The 18,726-nt window shown below is 42.7% G+C and overlaps 1 protein-coding gene across 1 annotated transcript in view; it reads left to right on the forward strand.

The window, feature by feature from the left end:
• luzp2 (leucine zipper protein 2) overlaps positions 1–18,726 on the forward strand; it is a 260,639-nt gene that overhangs the window by 238,096 nt on the left and 3,817 nt on the right. Inside the window, exons 9-11 of the mRNA XM_056279165.1 lie at positions 350–517; positions 12,391–12,495; positions 15,593–15,667. Coding sequence (XP_056135140.1) covers positions 350–517; positions 12,391–12,495; positions 15,593–15,667 — 348 coding nt within the window. The remainder of the gene's footprint in view (positions 1–349; positions 518–12,390; positions 12,496–15,592; positions 15,668–18,726) is intronic.

An 18,726-nucleotide genomic window follows, 5' to 3' on the forward strand; every position in this document is an offset into this window, starting at 1 on the left:
CCTATGAAGCAGTTGTAAAGGTGAAATAATTCTTTGCAGGATTAAAAAAAAAAGTTCATACAGCAAGTAGTATGCTCATTATTGAGATGGTGTGTAGGTTCTCATTGTGTATTCAACGTTTTTTTTTTCCCTTCATTGCATTGAACACATTCTGTGGTTTTGTTTTGTACTCATTGTGATGGCATGTCTGAATATGTACTGAGGAGGTGTCATTGGAGGCTAATTGCAGAATGTAATAAATTCAGATGAAGTCCATTGATCATTTTGGACAGAGGGACGGATCAGGATCAAATGTATTCATACACAAATTACATAAAAGCCTCTTGTTTGAAATCTTGATCTTGGACAGGAGTCTCAATTAAAGGCACTGAAGGATACAGTTCACATCTGCTTCTCAGCCGTCCTTCACAACCAGCCCAGCAGCAGCCACAGACTTCCCACAAACCCCAGCCACTTGTTCAGATATTCGTCACTCATCAACAGCTCCAGAGTCACTTTTCAGCAGCCACATGCCAAGGTAATTCAAAATGCATTCTAATCTATTAAATGGAGAACTGTTTGTTGTGAAACTGTCAGCATGTGCTCTTTGCTACTGTCACCTAGATAAATTCCACTGTTCAAAGAGTGTGCATACAAGCAAGAGATAAATCATTGTTGTCTACACCAGCGGTTTCTGCATTTGGAGAGAAGTTTCGGCTCTGTTAAACTTTAAAATATCCATTTCCTGCAGTTGTGACAATGTTTCACTTTTAAGGCCACGGTTTTTGGAAATAGTTCAAAAACCAGTGAAGGGTTTTTAGTTTAGTGTGTAGACAGAAGAGTTGTGGAAATGTTTATCTTGCTCTCTCATGTAATTTCATGCACACTGCAAAGCTTAAATCTAGGACAATAAATAAATCTGGTGAGGTTGGCTTATTCAACTATACAGTCACAGCCCTTTCCAAAAATTACAGCAATGCATATTTGCTGTAGTAACAGTAGGAAGAGCAGATTAATAAATAATACCAATTCATTTTGTGTGGTTAATTGCTAGTTTGGTGAAATATGTCAGTATACAGTACAGCACAGAACAATATTTATGTATTCTAAATCTGTATTAGTACAATGAATGTCTAACATCTTCTAAAAGTATGAGCATTAGTATCAGTCCTGTCATTAGAACTATGTTTAGTATCTCAGCCAATGCATTTTAACGACACAATCTTACATCTAATTTTAGTTTACATTTATAGTGTACAGACTGTTGTTCCAAAGTGCAGCTCAGGCTCTATTACCATTCCACTTTGCACATTAAATGTTCTTGGCGGTTATCTCAGAATCCAAATAAGAATAAAAATGAGACAATGCAGAACAAAAGCATGAAATAAGACAATATGGGTGCAATAACAAATTGGTAGGTCAAGTATAACATGTTGGAGTAATCCAGTGTTTCCCCTACCAATGTCTTGGCGGGGTGGGGGGTCACCTTGTGAAGGTGACTGCATCTATAGCTTTGGGGGAGCCTATCAGCCCACCTGGAAAAAATGGGAAAGAAGCTGTTGAAATACTGGTAGTCATATTTCAGTTACTTCAGTGTTCCTGTTATTTGTAAGGATTGTTGATTGCAGTGTTGTCATTATTTATCTTTAATGCTATGATACTGACAAGATGCATGTGTACTGCCCTGCCAGATCACTTTAGGATTGTAAAAAGTCATGGATTTTGGGCGGCACGGTGGCCCAGTGGTTAGCGCTGTCACCTCACAAAAAGAAGGCCCTGGGTTCGAACCCCGGGGTTGTCCAACCTTGGGGATCATCCCAGGTCATCCTCTGTGTGGAGTTTGCATGTTCTCCCTGTGTCTTTGGTGGGTTTTCTCCGGGTGATCTTGTTTCCCCCTCCATCAAAAAGACATGCATGTTAGGGTTAATATGCCTGTCTGTGCCCCTGACCAAGGCAATGGAAAGAAGAACTTAAGAGAACTGGAGTTGGTCCCCGGGTGCTGCACGGCAGCTGCCCACTGCTCCTAGCTACACGACTAGGATGGGTTAAATGCAGAGAGGAATTTCCCCACGGGGATTAATATAGTATACCAAAGTCAAAAAAAAAATAGCCTTGTCAGCCAAACCCTGTAACCCCTAGCTAGCCTCACCTTCAAAATCTTCTCAAATAGAAAATAATTTTGAAACCTAAAGTGGGTTTAAGATTTACTTCAGTAATTGTAAAAGTACATTTTTCTTCTCTGTTGAATCTTGAGATAAGGTAGAATGAGTGGGCCAGTTTTAGTCTGCTATGTGACCCTTTGCTTTGTCTCCGCTCATAGTCATGTAACTACCCAGTGGGAATTCATTTCACACTCTGATTACCAGCTCGGTGACATCACAAAATCTCATTTGGTGCAACAGCATTCACCTCACCACACATCACAGCTCACATAATGTCCTCTCGGAGAAATCAGTATAAGTGCAGGCCAGTTCAGTCATTACCTCGCTTTCAAGTGGCTATTTGTCAATCTGATGTCCTGAGTATCACTCTCAAGAGAGAAATAGCCTGAGAAGTAATTACTACTAAATATAACAATTGGGCAAGCATGATACAAGAAGTTGCTGAGAATAATAACATGTACAAGTCAAGTAGTAGTCCAAATAATTTATTAATTTTTTTTTTAATATTCTACAGACCTGCAGCTTTTAAAGTAAGACTTAATTACTTTTGAGGCATCAGGAAAACTTTGGTATTTAGGATCTGAAATTCATTTTCTATGAAATTATGAACTGAGGGTGATGAACTTACCTGTCAAAGTCAATGACTCAACAGAGAGGCCAGGAATTAATCCTGTTTAGGGGCAAAGCAAAGGTGACCCTTAAGTGTGTGTTCATTGTTTAAACAGGATTATGCCTTGAGTGATACTGGCTTTTTAGTCACGGGTGACATGTGGGGGCATTTTAGGACAAATGTTCCAAGGTTTTATAAAGTAAGCAGAAGCACTACAGAGCAATATGTGCACCGAACCCACCAGACATAGGAACAGTTTTCCCCAACAGGCCATCTCTCTCATGAACACTTAACAGCATGGTGCAAGAATAAACACTTATTATGCAAATATGACACTCTGGAAACAGCTCCCTCTGGTCAAGATGGCTCAACAACATATGTACGATGTGCAATACAAATGTGTAATTGTAAATACACACACAACTGCCGTATACTGATTACAAACTATTGCTGTTATTGTTGTGGTTGTAACATAGGATGTTGTGATAGGACCCGAAAGATGGTGAACTATGCCTGGGCAGGGCGAAGCCAGAGGAAACTCTGGTGGAGGCCCGCAGTGGTCCTGGCATGCAAATCAGTCATCCGACCTGGGTATAGGGATGAAAGACTAATCGAACCGACGTTTCCCTCAGGATAGCTGGCACTCTGAAACCGCAGTTTTATCTGGTAAAGCGAATGATTAGAGGTGCTGGGGCCAAAACGATCTCAACCTATTCTCAAACTTTAAATTGGTACGAAGCCCAGCTTGCTGGCTTGAAGCCGGGCGTAGAATGTGAGCGCCCAGTGGGCCACTTTTGGTAAGCAGAACTGGTGCTGCAGTTATATTATATATATATATACTATATATATAGTATATATATATAAAGATTGCCGGGGCGCCCCCATCTGCCTACGATGTGTGTATGCACATGGGTGTGTGTGTGGTGGTAATGGCGGTTGTGGTGCGAAGGAGGCATTGATTTTTTTTCCAAAACCATCAATGCTGTTATAAGTGCTCAACTAGTGAGGAGCGGAATATCAACACAGATACAGGAAAATATAGTGAGATGGATGGTGGTGAATATATAGTGTTTACTTCAGATAATAAGGTGTAATATAGTGTGAGTATATAGTATTGGTATGTGGGCATGATGGGTTGTGGAGTTGTGGTATGGTATAGTGTATGGGCAATATAGTATATAAGTAATATGGTATGATATATGGGCATAGGTTGTTGATTATTCAACCATAACAAAACAATGTATAGCAGCGACAAACGTGTTGTGCATACATGCTTGTCTCCAATGTCCTGTTGTTGTTCCATTTATTTCTTCTGTTTTGTTTTTCTTTTTTTGTGTGAGAGATGTCTGCAAGTGCTAGAAGCTGCTGTGAACAGGAGTCAAAATCCTCGTGTGCACAGACACACTTGGGCAGTAAAGTTGATTCTGATTCGGATCGTGATTCTGAAGCATTTTTCACCTTATTGTTGGTTTTTGCTGTCTCCATTATCCATTATAATCCCCACCGTCGTGCTAATCCCTTATGCTATGTAGTAATTTGGCAGCTGTTCCTCGACCATTGTTTCTGTTCTCTACATTTGAGACCATAGAACTCTTTAGCTCTGAGCTTAAAACCTGAAAAGTCCACAGGGTTTCACACAAGTTCTTCTGCGTTCGTTTGTGCGACTTTGCAGAAGTTAGAAATCACTCTGCAAGTAAGTGAACAGAATATCACCATGAGTTTTGATTCTCCGATTCTTGTGTCCCTAGCAAACAGTCATGTCACAAGTTAACAGAGATTGTGTTGGTGCCGTTTTCTGAAAAGCAGCTACTGCAGTCACTTTGAAATCATCAGGTCAGCAACATCACTGCAGTGCTTTATCTGCCATGATCCTAGGGAGCAACTCTGCCTTTAAGAGGCTCTTCTCTCAAATGCAGTCAGAATTTCCTCAGCTTTTCTCTCCTGGTTACCCAAGAGATTTGAGCCGCCACCCTAAGGCTTCTTTTTTAACAGCTCTTTCTGATTGCTCTTCAATACCACCGTCTTCACTACAGACATCGACGTGTCCACGTGTAGCACTGCCATAAAAAGTAATATACACTGTAATGAGCAGTTAACATCAGATGTGAACTCACTCAGTTAATGCTCACAGTGGAGTGGGATGGCTTCATTACAGGCGCGCAAAATTATCAAGGCTTCTCATTAATAGTACTGCAAGCAAAAAAATGGGGGCGTGTGTAGAGAGAGAGCAAACGGACAAGAGCAAAGACAAGCAAAGGGAACTTGAGGTGAGTAAGAATTGATCTTTCTTATGTTAACTGAGCTATAGCGACGCGCTTCGTTGGTGCACAAAGCATGCCGCTCCACTCCTGAGCAATAGAAAGCTGGTATGCTCTGACGTAGCTGCTGTACTCTTTGACAATCTGCCTGATGAACCTCGGAGGGCTCTCACTAAAAAGATTGCCGGGGCGCTCCCGTCTGCCTATGATGTGTGTGTGCGCGTGGTGGTAATGACAGTTGTGGTGCGGAGGACGCATTGGTGGCATTGGTGTCTAACTTTAAATCACAACCAAAAATGACCCTCATGAAAGACCATTTCATTCACTCGTCCAATCATTCATTCATTAAATTTCCTTATCCACACTTAGAGAAACAAACGTCCTCTATTGAGAGGTTGGATAACAGTACACTCACAGAGGATGGCGTTTTTATGTCACATTTTTTTAGGAAATGCGGTTTCCTAGTCTTTTCATTGGCTAAGCAGTGTAAATTGATGTTTATGCGCTGGGAAATCATGAAGTTGGTGCTCCTTTTTTCTTTTTTTATATCGGGGGGGGGGGGGTCGACTAAATAAGCCAGTCATGATTTGACCCAGGTTTCCTATCAAACCTGGGCCCCGTGTAATCTGTCAGTCTATTTTGATGTGTCAGGTAATGCCAGCCATGTCTAAGAGTGACAGGTGACTGACAAGTGCGCTAAAACTGACAGGTGACAGTGAACTAAGTGACAGATGACAGACAGTGAGCTAAGATTGACAGGTGACAGACAGTGAACTGTGAGTGACAGGTGACAGACAGTGAGCTAAGAGTGACAGATGACGGTGAGCTAAAAGTGACAGGTACTGACAATGAGCTAAAAGTGACAGGAGACAGACAATGAACTAAGAGTGACAGATGACGGTGAGCTAAAAGTGACAGGTGACAGACAATGAGCTAAGAGTGACAGATGACGGTGAGCTAAAAGTGACAGGTGACAGACTATGAGCTAAGAGTGACAGGTGACTTGCAACAAGATAAGTAAAGCCATGTCGAATGTGCCGTTTCTGGTTATTGGTCAGCAAAGAAAAAAAATCTGATATCAAATTTCTGAAAACTGGGAAAATATTGGCGTTATAGGGCAAGTCTCTTTTTATTATTTGGAAGAACATAAGTTATCTCGGCCCTGTGATGGCCTGACGGCCTGTCCAGGGTTTCTCCCCGCCTGCCGCCCATGACTGCTGGGATAGGCTCCAGCATCCCCGCGACCCTGAGAGCAGGATAAGTGTTTGGATAATGGATGAATGGATAAATTACCTCAAAAACCATACATTAACTATTCTTCCTCAGAGCCCAATTAAACTAGTTATCCCAGTATCTGTTGTGCATTTCTTAACCATGAAATTTTAAATAGAAGTGAAAAGGAGTTTTTTGTTTTTTTTTAGGGGGGGGGCATTTTAATATTTTGTTACATGAGTCGCACAATATTACTCTTGGTGATCAAAAGGCAATTATTTTGCACCAAGCATGAAATAATGGTACACCACTAAAGTGGGGGAAAAAGGTTGAAAAGCTTTATTACAACTCTCCCCAACAGCTTCCTTTGTATGGTAACTTGTGGAGAAAGCCTTTATCCACTTGCAGGATGGTAAAACATATATTCGGGTGTTATTAGCAGGCCTGGACTGAAATCTGCTTTGTGTTTCTGAATTCCAGAGTGGATAAGTGCAGAAATGTTTGCTCAAGCACTCATAGGCACCCTTTTCAGTCTCATGCTCATAGTCTGAGTTAACATAATGGGCCTAAAGCTCTGGCAGACACCACAGATAAGAGGCTGTCTTGGTATTTGTCTTGTGTACACACACACACATGCAAAACCCTTGCCTGGTGAAAGATTCATTAGTGTAAGGTTGCAGGGATCAGCAAGATTGGAGTGGAAGTTGCTTCATATTTAACAGTCTCGGGGAAAGAGCCAAGTGTTGCAGTCTGATAGAATGTAATTTTCATCCAAGTAATGGGAGATGATGTCTCTGATGCTTTGGGCACTACGCCTGAGGAGGGATCCAGCATTTCACTGCCCTTTTCTCGGCAATTACTTCGTTGTTTACTTTCGTGATTGTTTCCTTTTCAGAATAAATCTATGGGATAAATGTTGCTTTTTTTTCTTGGTATGGAGTTGGAGCAGGTGCTGGGTTCACAGTGCAAAAAAAAAAGTTCCTTGAGGATGTATGTCATTTGTGATTTGAATTTAGATCTCCATGCAGCACTTTGGCATCGCACTAGAAAATATACCACAGCTTGATAAGGACATGATCCAAACGATGGCTTCATATAAAGGTATGTTTTGTTTTTTAAAACAAAAATGACGTTCGAGAAACAGAAAGCTGAGCTCAATTCTCCTGCAAGAAATACAAAACATTGGACTCCCAAAATGAATTATCCCAATCACGAGAAGTTGTTTATTTTCTGCCATTTACTCCATAAGGTTGTGACTGGAAAAACATCGACCCGGTAGAGACTGAAAAGCATTTCAAAATGCACTCATCCTTCTAAAAGTGCACTGTGGCATTCTGTTGAATGTGATGGATGCTGTCAAAAGTTCAGAAATAATTCATTATTGTACCTCCCACTGGGGCCACTTCCACAAGTAAAGCGAATTTCACTGAACTCGCATAAAAATATCTTGCTTCAGCTGACAGTATAAGAATAGAATATGACACTGACAGGTTAAGATGGCCTCGGTTCATGTTGCAAACATCTAGTTTTATGTTCTCGAGGGACCGCTTTTGACCCAGTTAAAGAAAGTATTGTGTAAAACTCGTCTTCGCAGGAGACTGGCTGTAGCAACGGGGCCAGAGTTTTTTTTTTTTTTTTTTTAGAAAACCCTCTGCACAAAATTGGACAGTTTTATAGACTTCAGCTCTGCTCCCAGTACACATCCCTGAAACCAAGAGGGGTGACGAGCAAATGTTACCTGTAAAATACACTGAGATATTTCTTAGCAAGACTTGTCTGTTTTGATAAACTCCTGTGTACATTACGATTTTCATTCATGGACAGGTTTTGTTGCATTTTTTTATTTTATTTTTTACTTTTTTCATTTTTCAACCAACCTTGATAAAAGCCACATGATCCCCATCGCCATATGTGTATGCAAGATAGACTAAGGGCCTTCCTTTGCTGTTGCATTCTATCTGTCCCAGTGCGTGACCCCCGCTCCAGAAAAATGTTGATATGTTGTGGCACTGTGTTATTAATAACTACTGATAATATCTAAAGGAAAGGTTCCATATTGTCAAACCTCTTCTTTATTCTTAATCAGATTCAGTTTTCCCGACATTAGTGCTGGATACCTGACTGGGTGACACTGGACACAAACGCAGCCGTGGTGTGCTGGCGCAACCAGGGCGCGTTCAATATATTGTTGGTAATTTGGTGACCAGACTTGAGCGCAACCGTGGCGCAGCTTGGCGCAGTTGATAGAGGGGTTGGATTAGGATGAATACATAGTATAAGTACATTCATAAGTAGTTGGACAACATAAAAATCTAGAGCCTGATACAGTATTGGATTTTCCTGGGGCATCCAGGTAGCGTAGTGGTCTATTCCGTTGCCTACCAACACAGGGATCACCGGTTTGAATCCCTGTCTTACCTCTGGCTTGGTCGGGTATCCCTACAGACACAATTGGCCGTATCTGCAGGTGGGAAGCCAGATGTGGGTATGTGTCCTGGTCGCGGAACTCGCGCCTCCTCTGGTCGGTCGGGGCACCTGTTCAGGGGGGGAACAGCATGATCCTCCCACATCCTGTGTTCTCCTGTCACGTCAAGTTAATTTTATTTGTATAGCCCAATATCAGTTGAAAAGAAGCGACTGGTGACTCCACATGTATGGGAGGAGGCATGTGGTAGTCTGCAGCCCTCCCTGGACTAGCAGAGGGGATGGAGCAGCGACCGGGACGGCTCAGAATAGTGGGGTAATTGGCTGGATACAATTGGAGAGAAAAGGGGGGGAAATCCATTAAAAAAAAAAAAGGATTGGCTTTTTACATCATGATCTTGTGACTCAGTGGGGGAAAAAAAGAGGATATACCTGACCCTTTCTCCTCTCAGAGTTGATGATGAAACAAACTCCGTGCTGCTGGAATTTGGCAGAATATTTCCAACTGGATTTCAGGGTTCTAGTCTGGACAGTTCATACTAGTGAGTACCACATCGATCTGGACCAGACAGACATTTATATGCTCAGTTAGGTTGAATTTTTCATGTGTTATGATGAGCGCAAACTGCATTTGATTAACATCAAATTCAAAAGCTACATAGACATTTTTTTTATTAACCTTAGAACGTTGCATTCAGTTGGTTGTTGTTGTTGGTTTGATATTTTAGTTCAGTGGGGCTGAAATGCGTAGGCCAATATCCATTAAAACACATTTGGATTGAACTGCCATGCATCCTCGACTTGACTGCGCTGCATAATTGTCTCAGTCACTGCACCTGTTTCTTCACTTAGACGTGGTTTGAGCTGGCAAAGGCGTAATTGTAATTTCAATCTGAAAGTGACACCAAAATTGTACTACACCAGCTGATCTGTATTACACCCCCCCACCCCTCAGCTGTGCTATTATCACACCCATCTTGGTGGAGGCAGGTTCCTTTCCAGCCATTACCAAAAGGACACAGGTGGGGAAAATGGGCGCCACAGTAGTCCAGTGGTTAGCGCTGTCGCCTCATAACAAGAAGGTCCTGGGTTCGAACCCCGGGGTTGTCCAACCTTGGGGGTCATCCCAGGTCGTCCTCTGTGTGGAGTTTGCATGTTCACCCCATGTCTGCGATGGGGTTTTTTCCGGGTGCTCCATTTCCCCTCACCATCAGAAGAAACATGCAGGTTAGGGTTTATTCTCCTGTCTGTGCCCCTGACCAGGGCAATGGGAAAATAACTGGATTTGGTCCCCGGGCGCAGCATGAAGGCAGCAGCCCACTGCTCCTAGCCACACAGATCACAGCTAGGATGGGTTACTTTGCAGTAAATTAATTTCCCCAGGGGGATTAATAAAGGAAACTTAATTTTAGAAATTTTTAAAATTCACCTTGCACTCCAGGGAACCGCCAAGCCAATCAGCCCACATTTCCACCTCAGCCGGCTCTGCGCTGAATTTTGTTAGTTTTCGATTTTTTTGTACAAGCAACATTTTTAGAGAAAAATTGATCAGAAATGAGTTATGGAACATTGATTAAGACATCATTGTGTTTGCATTTTTAATTATATTTGCTTCATATTTTGCATTCAGTGTGGACTGAAGCGATTGAAAGGCTTCTCCTATAACTGACTATTCATTTCACACTAGCAGTTGAAAATTATATCCTTTGTCAGAACCATATCTGAATGGAAGTGAAATCGGTCAAAACAAAGGGCTGGAGGAAAAAAGTTATTAAACACAGCTGAACTATTTTCACACAGAATTGCCATCCACCCAGGACGAGTTAGTGCCGGACCCCAATGCAAGTCGGTCAAAGTCGACCCCGGCCTGCTCCTCACAATCTGACGTAACACAACACCATGTCAGTAGCACATGACAGAAGTGAAAGCACTCCGATTTAAAACGACCAGCAACAGTGAAATGCACTGCACAGTTGACGCCTACATGAAATGATCACTAGCAAAACAGACCGTCGTGCTATAGAAGAGGAGTCATCCTAGAAAGGCCAAGATAGCGATGGACCAGCCTACTTAACAAAATCTGGTGTCGGAGCGCCATAACAGATGAAAACATAATCGATGACAGTCCACCTTGACACAGATGAAAACATAATTGGTGACGGCGCACCCGCACATCGGCCTTATAAACACAAAACACGAGTGTGCAGGTTGATTATTAGTCAAGTAAATAATAAGTTCTACTTACATCATAGGCACACTGTCCGGGCTTTTTGCTGTGCGAAGTCTTGACACATTGCCAGCTAGCTAACTGTTCTGTGTGGATTTTGCTACACAGTAGTACGCATTTGTCCATAATCACCTGCGGGCAGACTCTGCACACTCGGTGCTCGAGGTCTTTGATATGATAGTGGCGAGATAAAGAGGGGTCTGTGCGTGCGGGCCCTAAACTGTTGCGGGTCCCAATGCAGCTGCATTACCTGTATATAGTATATGGTAGTTTCACTTCTGCTATTCAGGCAGGACCTTTATAAAAAGAGTTTGAGTGACCCTAATGACAGCCACATGGCTAAAATACTGGATTCACATAGATTCAGTCTAATATTTTTATCCGCCATTTTTCTAAACTATGAAAACATATGGTCCATTTATGAACTATTTGTGTTAGTGAGCCTCTGCACGAGACCGACAACAATTATAAAACTCATGACAACTCCATACAGAAAACATTGTTCAGTTTAAACTGCTATCTAAAAATGTGTAGGATAGACAAGAAAAAAAACTGAATATCTGTCTGGCTTTCAAAAACATGGCACTAAAAAACCACCCATCCCCAGGCTGATTGTTTTCTTGGTTATTCAAATTCTGGCAATTGCCTGTGTTGTCACTGGTTTTATATACACATATATGTGTGTGTGTGTGTGTGTGTGTGTGTGTGTGTGTGTAGTAATGCATTATATTGTAATATGGATTAAAACAAATCTCAGCTGTATCACTGTGACAACTGTTGACTACCTCCGGTCTCATTAGGAAGACAGATGTATTTAACTCTATATTGTTGAGTGATATTTTCATTACCAGTCTGAAACTGCTCAGCTGCATCGCTCAGTCAAATTTAATGATCCCAGTAAACTGACAGCATAATGAAACCGTCCAGCAGATGTCAAGAATGACTGCATTGTTATTTATCGTTTATTTTCTAATTATTATTTGATCAAATTTGGAAGTCAGCTAGTTAAAAGCTTAGAGTACTAATGGAAACAAATTTGAGTTTTAGCCTGGTGATTTTATGTATCTATGCCTTGATGAAAAATCACGATATATGGGACAAAGGAAATCTTTTTAATCCCAACGTAACTGTGATAACACTACTCAAAATGTAGAGTTGATTCATTAGTGATTAATGGTCTAGTGGTGTTGCTTCAAGTAAGCCATCGTATATATTTACTATAAATACATAAAACGAAAAGCGGAAATTAAATATATAAAGAAGTAAATGGAAATGACATGGAAGTATTTATCATAACATGTAACTATTTATGAGCATCAAAGCCACATTCTGGATGAACGGTTTGCTAGTTTATCAGCATACTGTTAAAAGAGAGCACAGTGAAAATTAAGCTCTATAAGGGAGACATTTTGCTATGTCAATCTTAATTATTTATGTTTTTTACATAAATTATGCATCAGTGAAACCCGTTTAAATTCATTTTCCAACCAAAAGTTGACATTTCTCTCTTTTTAACAGGATATCTCCAAAGCTCAGAGAATTGTCACAGCCACTAAATCACCCATGAACGTCGGAGTAATGAGGAGAGAGAATGGCAGCATCACAGAGTGCCAGATGGAAAAGGTGAGCCTTTAGAGTAATTAAACTGTAACGGCCTGCTTCTGAACGGAGGGCTTAAATCCATCAGGTTCATCTGTTCATTGAATTCCTGTTTAAATCGCTCTTTCAAAATCTGACAAACCACTTTTACAACAGGTTTTTTCCATTGGTTGGAGAAGTTTACATAAGTGCTGTGACACAGCTCACATTTGCAGAGTGGCGGCATGGCTCAGAAGGTAGAGCGGGTCGTCTAGTAATTGGAAGGTTGCTGGTTCGATCCCCGGCTCCTGCGGAGAGCATGTTGAAATGAACTTCTCCTGATGAGCAGGTTGGCGCCTTGCATGGCAGCCTCTGCCATCAGTGTATGAATGTGTGGGTGAATGTGAGGCATACTGGGGTGTCTGGGTAGCGTAGCGGTCTATTCTGTTGGCTACCAACACGGGGATCCCGATTCAAATCCCCGTGTTACCTCCGGCTTGGTACAATTGGTCGCATCTGTGAGTATGTGTCCTGGTCGCCGCACTAGCGCCTCCTCTGGTCGGTCGGGGCGCCAGTTCGGGGGGGGGGGTGACGTGACTGGGGAGAATAGCGTGATCCACCCACGTGCTATGTCCCCCTGGCAAAACTCCTCACTGTCAGGTGAAAAGAAGCGGCTGGCAACTCCACATGTATCGGAGGAGACGTGGTAGTCTGCAGCCCTCCTTGGATCGGCAAAGGGGGGGTGGAACAGCGACCAGGACAGCTTAGAAGAGTGTGGTAATTGGCCAAGTACAATTGGGGAGAAAAGGGGAGATCCCAAAATTAAATAAATGAATAAATGCAGTCAATTTACTATTTCCTTTACTTGTACACTGGTGCCACATTGGGAATATAATGCTGTGTGTTCTGAACAGCATTGGAGATTGGTTGCTGGTAATGTGCCTTTGCTCATATACACACACATTGAAGAACTTTTGGTTCTTCGCTAGTCTCCCAGTACAAGTTCAACTCTGTAGTGAGCAGCTCCACTGGAACAGCCGACAAGAGTTAAGTGCCTTACCAAAGCAGCTTTTCATCGTACTTGTTTGGGGAGGGTGGAGGATACTCATTCATTTTATCTAATTTTATCTAGACTAATCTCATCGAAACTAATTCACCTCTCTCATTCATATTATTCTTTCAGTCTGTCCCTCAGGCGGTCCAGGGAGAAGAGTATCTTTTAGCTATGAGCTTACTGTTCAATTAGTCAGGCTAAACCCTCTAACATACAACTGGTTCCACACTGCATGTGCAAACGGTTGACACAAATGCTGAGGATGAGTGTCTCTAATGATGTCAAAAGTAAGAGGGTTTGGAAACGGCGATTGAAGCAGACAGGTTTCATAGGGATTCTTGACATGCGGTTATTTATGACTATTGCAGGTATGAGTCGATGGGGCGCTGGAGACAGAATAGTCCACAGGGATGCCATCCAAAGGCGAAATTACCCCTCTGTGGAAAACCCGTCAAAGAGATTGTTCCTTAATGAAATCGTGCCAAAAGTGATGTTCACTGGTGTCCTATAATTGATGGTATCATTTTGGTGGGGAGAATTCTACGGTGAGAGGAAGAAGCATTGTGATAGAGATAAGAAGAGACATATTTGAAACAGAGAGTCAGATATGGTGTTTGCTCAAGACTGCTACCAGACCTAGCCAGTCCTTCACTTCCTGTAGGCTTGGAAGAAATAAGGGGGGGGCAGATTTTATGATGGGGGTCTTGACTTGGCTTTCAAGACTGAACGTGATCAGTTTGCTGCAATACAGTGACTTGTTTCTTTTTTACAGACAAAGCCTACATGTTGAAATATATATAAGTTGTATCAGCCTCGATCATGCCAAAACCATGTTTATTAAGCAACTAAGCTTTTTTTCGCCTCACTTCACAAGCTTTTAGGAAACAACTGGTCTGTAAAATGCGTCCAACTTCTTTTGTGTACAATAGAAAAGGTTGCCTAGGGCAAAATGACTTCACAATTTCCTCAAGCGTCCTCTGTAATAAGATTGGTGAGAACAAGAAAAACAAGGGTAATAATAAAGATGCACAAGCAGTTTTTCAAATATGTGTTTTGCACTGTCTTGAATTTTTCTCCAACCCTTTTCACCCATCATGCATTTGTCACAGTTGGCACCAGCAAATGCAAAGACATTAGTAGTGCAGCATCCACACCTGCAAACGCAGTGTTGCGCCATTAGTGGCTTAACCAAGGCGGCTTGTTTGAACATGTACATATCACACATGTGAGTCCATGTCCACTTTAACAAGACACTTGGCCCAGATACAGAATGTGAAACGTTTTTTTTTTCCATCTTGACCTCAACACATTGCGAGTTTTGGAAAGTTGGGCAGCATGGTGGCCCAGTGGTTAGTGCTGTCGCCTCACTTGCAAGAAGGTCCTGGGTTCGAACCCCAGGGTTGTCCAACCTTGGGGGGGAGGTGTCATCCTCTGTGTGGAGTTTGCATGTTCTCCCCGTGCCTGCAGTGGGTTTTCTCTGGGTGTGCTGGTTTCCCCCACCATCAAAAAGACTTGCATGCTAGGGTTAATACTCCCGTCTGTGTCCCTGACCGAGGCAACGGGAAAAGAACTGGAGTTGGTCCCTGGGCGCTGCAGCTGCCCACTGCTCCTAGCTACACAGATCACAGCTAGGATGGGTAATTTGCAGTAACTGAATTCCCCAAGGGGATCAATGAAGGAAACTTAATTTAAGTTAATTTAATTTTAAATGTACAGTACTGTTACTGGGGGGGGGGCTTTCTACCACTGGAAAAATATAATGGTGGGAGGGTTATGATTGACATTTCTTGTCAGCATTCATTACTGGAATTGTTGAATTGATCATTCAGAGAATCAAAGCAGAATTTTGTGAAACTCATGACATTTAAACAATGTTTTCCACCACGTGTGTAAACAGTGTAAACAAATGATCCTCATAATAGGAGTAAAGGCTTTAAACATGTCATTATATGCATGTCAAAGCTTTTTGAATCATTAACCTTTACAGCAGTCGTTGTTGTCTCATGTGTTCATTAAAAAGCTTCTGTCACAACGGCACAGCATGCACGGTGTGCACACTGTCTGAGATATTTTTATGTCTCTCTTTAGACCGGGGGGGACTGCTTTCAGAATCAGACGGCTGAATCATTTCTGGAAAGAAAAGAGCTGCCAGAACAGCACCAGGTGAGCTTTGCTTGAATCTTTGTTGAAACATTTAAAGATGTGGCCGTGGTAGAGGTGCTGCTTAGTAACTGTGGCTCCATCCCCGAGAAGAAATGTCTGCTTTTTTTCCTCCTGGATAAGACTGTCCAGTTCTGTGCCACAACACACCGCTTTTGTTCCTCTGGGTACCACTTGGGAAATAATTGTATGTAGCTCTAAGGGAGGACAAACGCAGGATCAATGCATAAAGGGGGATTCACCGATTGCTTCAGCCATTATCATTTTCATTTTAGCATCATAGATTTGTAGGCGTCTCACGGAGTGGGACTTGAGAACAATACATTAAAGTATTGTATAGTTGTAGTCGTCACACATCACCATAGGGAAAACCGTGAAATAACTCAGTTTTTTCTAACTATCCCACAGCAAGACGAGGTCTGCTTATGAGATTTAACAGAATAATATACTGTCTTTATGCACACTAAGGAGACTGAAGAGGTCACTTAGATGAGTGATGAAACGTTTCTCTCAATAAACATCATGTCCAGATGAACTGATTCAACTTTCTGAGAATAACATACCGCGCATTGAGAAGAGGGTGAACAGTCTGGTGAAATGTGATATTCGGTGAAACATGTACTGCCAAACCAGTGTATATCTCCTCACCTCATCATACTGAATTGAGTCACACCTGTTTGGCTGTGGCAGATGGCACAGGGAAACACTCATCACTCCTCAGTGCAAAGGAATTCTGTGTAATTGGGCCACTACCTGGCGCTCCGAGCGCCTCTGTTATTTCTGCATACAAGTGCCAAACACAGGGATACTCCACCCAAAAAGAAATGTCAGCCAATGTAAAGATGTGATTTCGCTCATTTGTTTTGTACAAAGAGATACCCAGTTTGAGTTTGCACTATTCCTTTCTTTTAAAGCATGAAATGCAACCACTGACTATTTCCAGTGGTTCAGGGAAATGCCGGTTTCATGCTAGCAAGTTTTGCTGTGTTATACTCAAAAAGATCAAACACAACTATAAGAGAATCAAGCAGTGTATGATAGGAAATACACTCACCGGCCACTTTATTAGGCACACCTGTCCAACTGCTCGTTAACGCAAATTTCTAATCAGCCAATCACATGGCAGCAACTCAATGCATTTAGGCATGTAGACATGGTCAAGACAATCTGCTGCAGTTCAAACCGAGCATCAGAATGGGGAAGAAAGGTGATTTAAGTGACTTTGAACGTGGCATGGTTGTTGGTGCCAGACGGGCTGGTCTGAGTATTTCAGAAACTGCTGATCTACTGGGATTTTCACGCACAACCATCTCTAGGGTTTACAGAGAATGGTCCGAAAAAGAGAAAATATCCAGTGAGCGGCAGTTCTGTGGGCGAAAATGCCTTGTTGATGCCAGAGGTCAGAGGAGAATGGCCAGACTGGTTCGAGTTGATAGAAAGGCAACAGTAACTCAAATAACCACTCATTACAACCGAGGTATGCAGAAGAGCATCTCTGAACGCACAACATGTCGAACCTTGAGGCAGATGGGCTACAGCAGCAGAAGACCACACCGGGTGCCACTCCTGTCAGCTAAGAACAGGAAACTGAGGCTACAATTCGCACAGGCTCACCAAAATTGGATAATAGAAGATTGGAAAAACGTTGCCTGGTCTAATGAGTCTCGATTTCTGCTGCAACATTCGGATGGTAGGGTCAGAATTTGGCGTCAACAACATGAAAGCATGGATCCATCCTGCCTTGTATCAACGGTTCAGGCTGGTGGTGGTGGTGGTGTAATGGTGTGGGGGATATTTTCTTGGCACACTTTGGGTCCCTTAGTACCAATTGAGCATCGTGTCAACGCCACAGCCTACCTGAGTATTGTTGCTGACCATGTCCATCCCTTTATGACCACAGTGTTCCCATCTTCTGATGGCTACTTCCAGCAGGATAACGCGCCATGTCATAAAGCTCGAATCATCTCAGACTGGTTTCTTGAACATGACAATGAGTTCACTGTACTCAAATGGCCTCCACAGTCACCAGATCTCAATCCAATAGAGCACCTTTGGGATGTGGTGGACCGGGAGATTCGCATCATGGATGTACAGCCGACAAATCTGCAGCAACTGCGTGATGCTATCATGTCAATATGGACCAAACTCTCTGAGGAATGTTTCCAGTACCTTGTTGAATCTATGCCACGAAGGATTAAGGCAGTTCTGAAGGCAAAAGGGGGTCCAACCCGGTACTAGCAAAGTGTACCTAATAAAGTGGCCAGTGAGTGTATGTAATGATGCATTTTCAGATTTAACGGATAACGTCGAATCAAATTCACAATTGTCATGTTTTATCCCTTGGTCCTGATTTTTGTTCACCCCAAACGATCCCTGTTTTAGGCAGAAGCTGAAAGTACTGTAAATTCCTACTTAAGAAAAAGTAATGCTACTTTAGTGATAATTTACTTGAATACAAGTAAAAGTATCTATTACGAAAATTACTCAAATAAGAGTAAATGAGGCATCCAGGTAGCATAACGGTCTATTCCATTGCCTACCAGCATGGGGATCCCAGTTCGAATCCCCGTGTTGCCTCCAGCTTAGTCGGGCATCCCTACAGACACAATTGGCCGTGTCTGCGGGTGGCAAGTCAGATGTGGGTATGTGTCCTGGTCGCTGCACTAGTGCCTCCTCTGGTCGGTCAGGGCACTGTTTGGGGGGGAGGGGGAACTGGGGGGAATAGCGTCATCCTCCCACGCGCTACGTCCCCCTGGGGAAATGCCGCACTGCCAGGTGAAAAGCGGCTGGTGACTCCACATGTATCGGAGGAGGCATGTGGTAGCCTGCAGCCCTCCCCGGATCAGCAGAGGGGGTGGCGCAGTGACCAGGACAGCTCAGAACAGTGGGGTAATTGGCTGGATACAATTGGGGGGAAAAGGGGGGGGTAAGAATAAATGAGTCCCTTACTGAAAAACTACTTGAGTAATTACTTTGAGTTTCCTTTCTACCCTTTCTGTCATCTACCAGCAAACAGCTGTAGCTCTAAAAATACAGAAATATTCTTTGGTCGGCATAGTGTG

This window comes from Lampris incognitus, chromosome 4, assembly GCF_029633865.1.
Source record: "Lampris incognitus isolate fLamInc1 chromosome 4, fLamInc1.hap2, whole genome shotgun sequence".
In the NCBI taxonomy this organism is placed as follows: domain Eukaryota; kingdom Metazoa; phylum Chordata; class Actinopteri; order Lampriformes; family Lampridae; genus Lampris; species Lampris incognitus.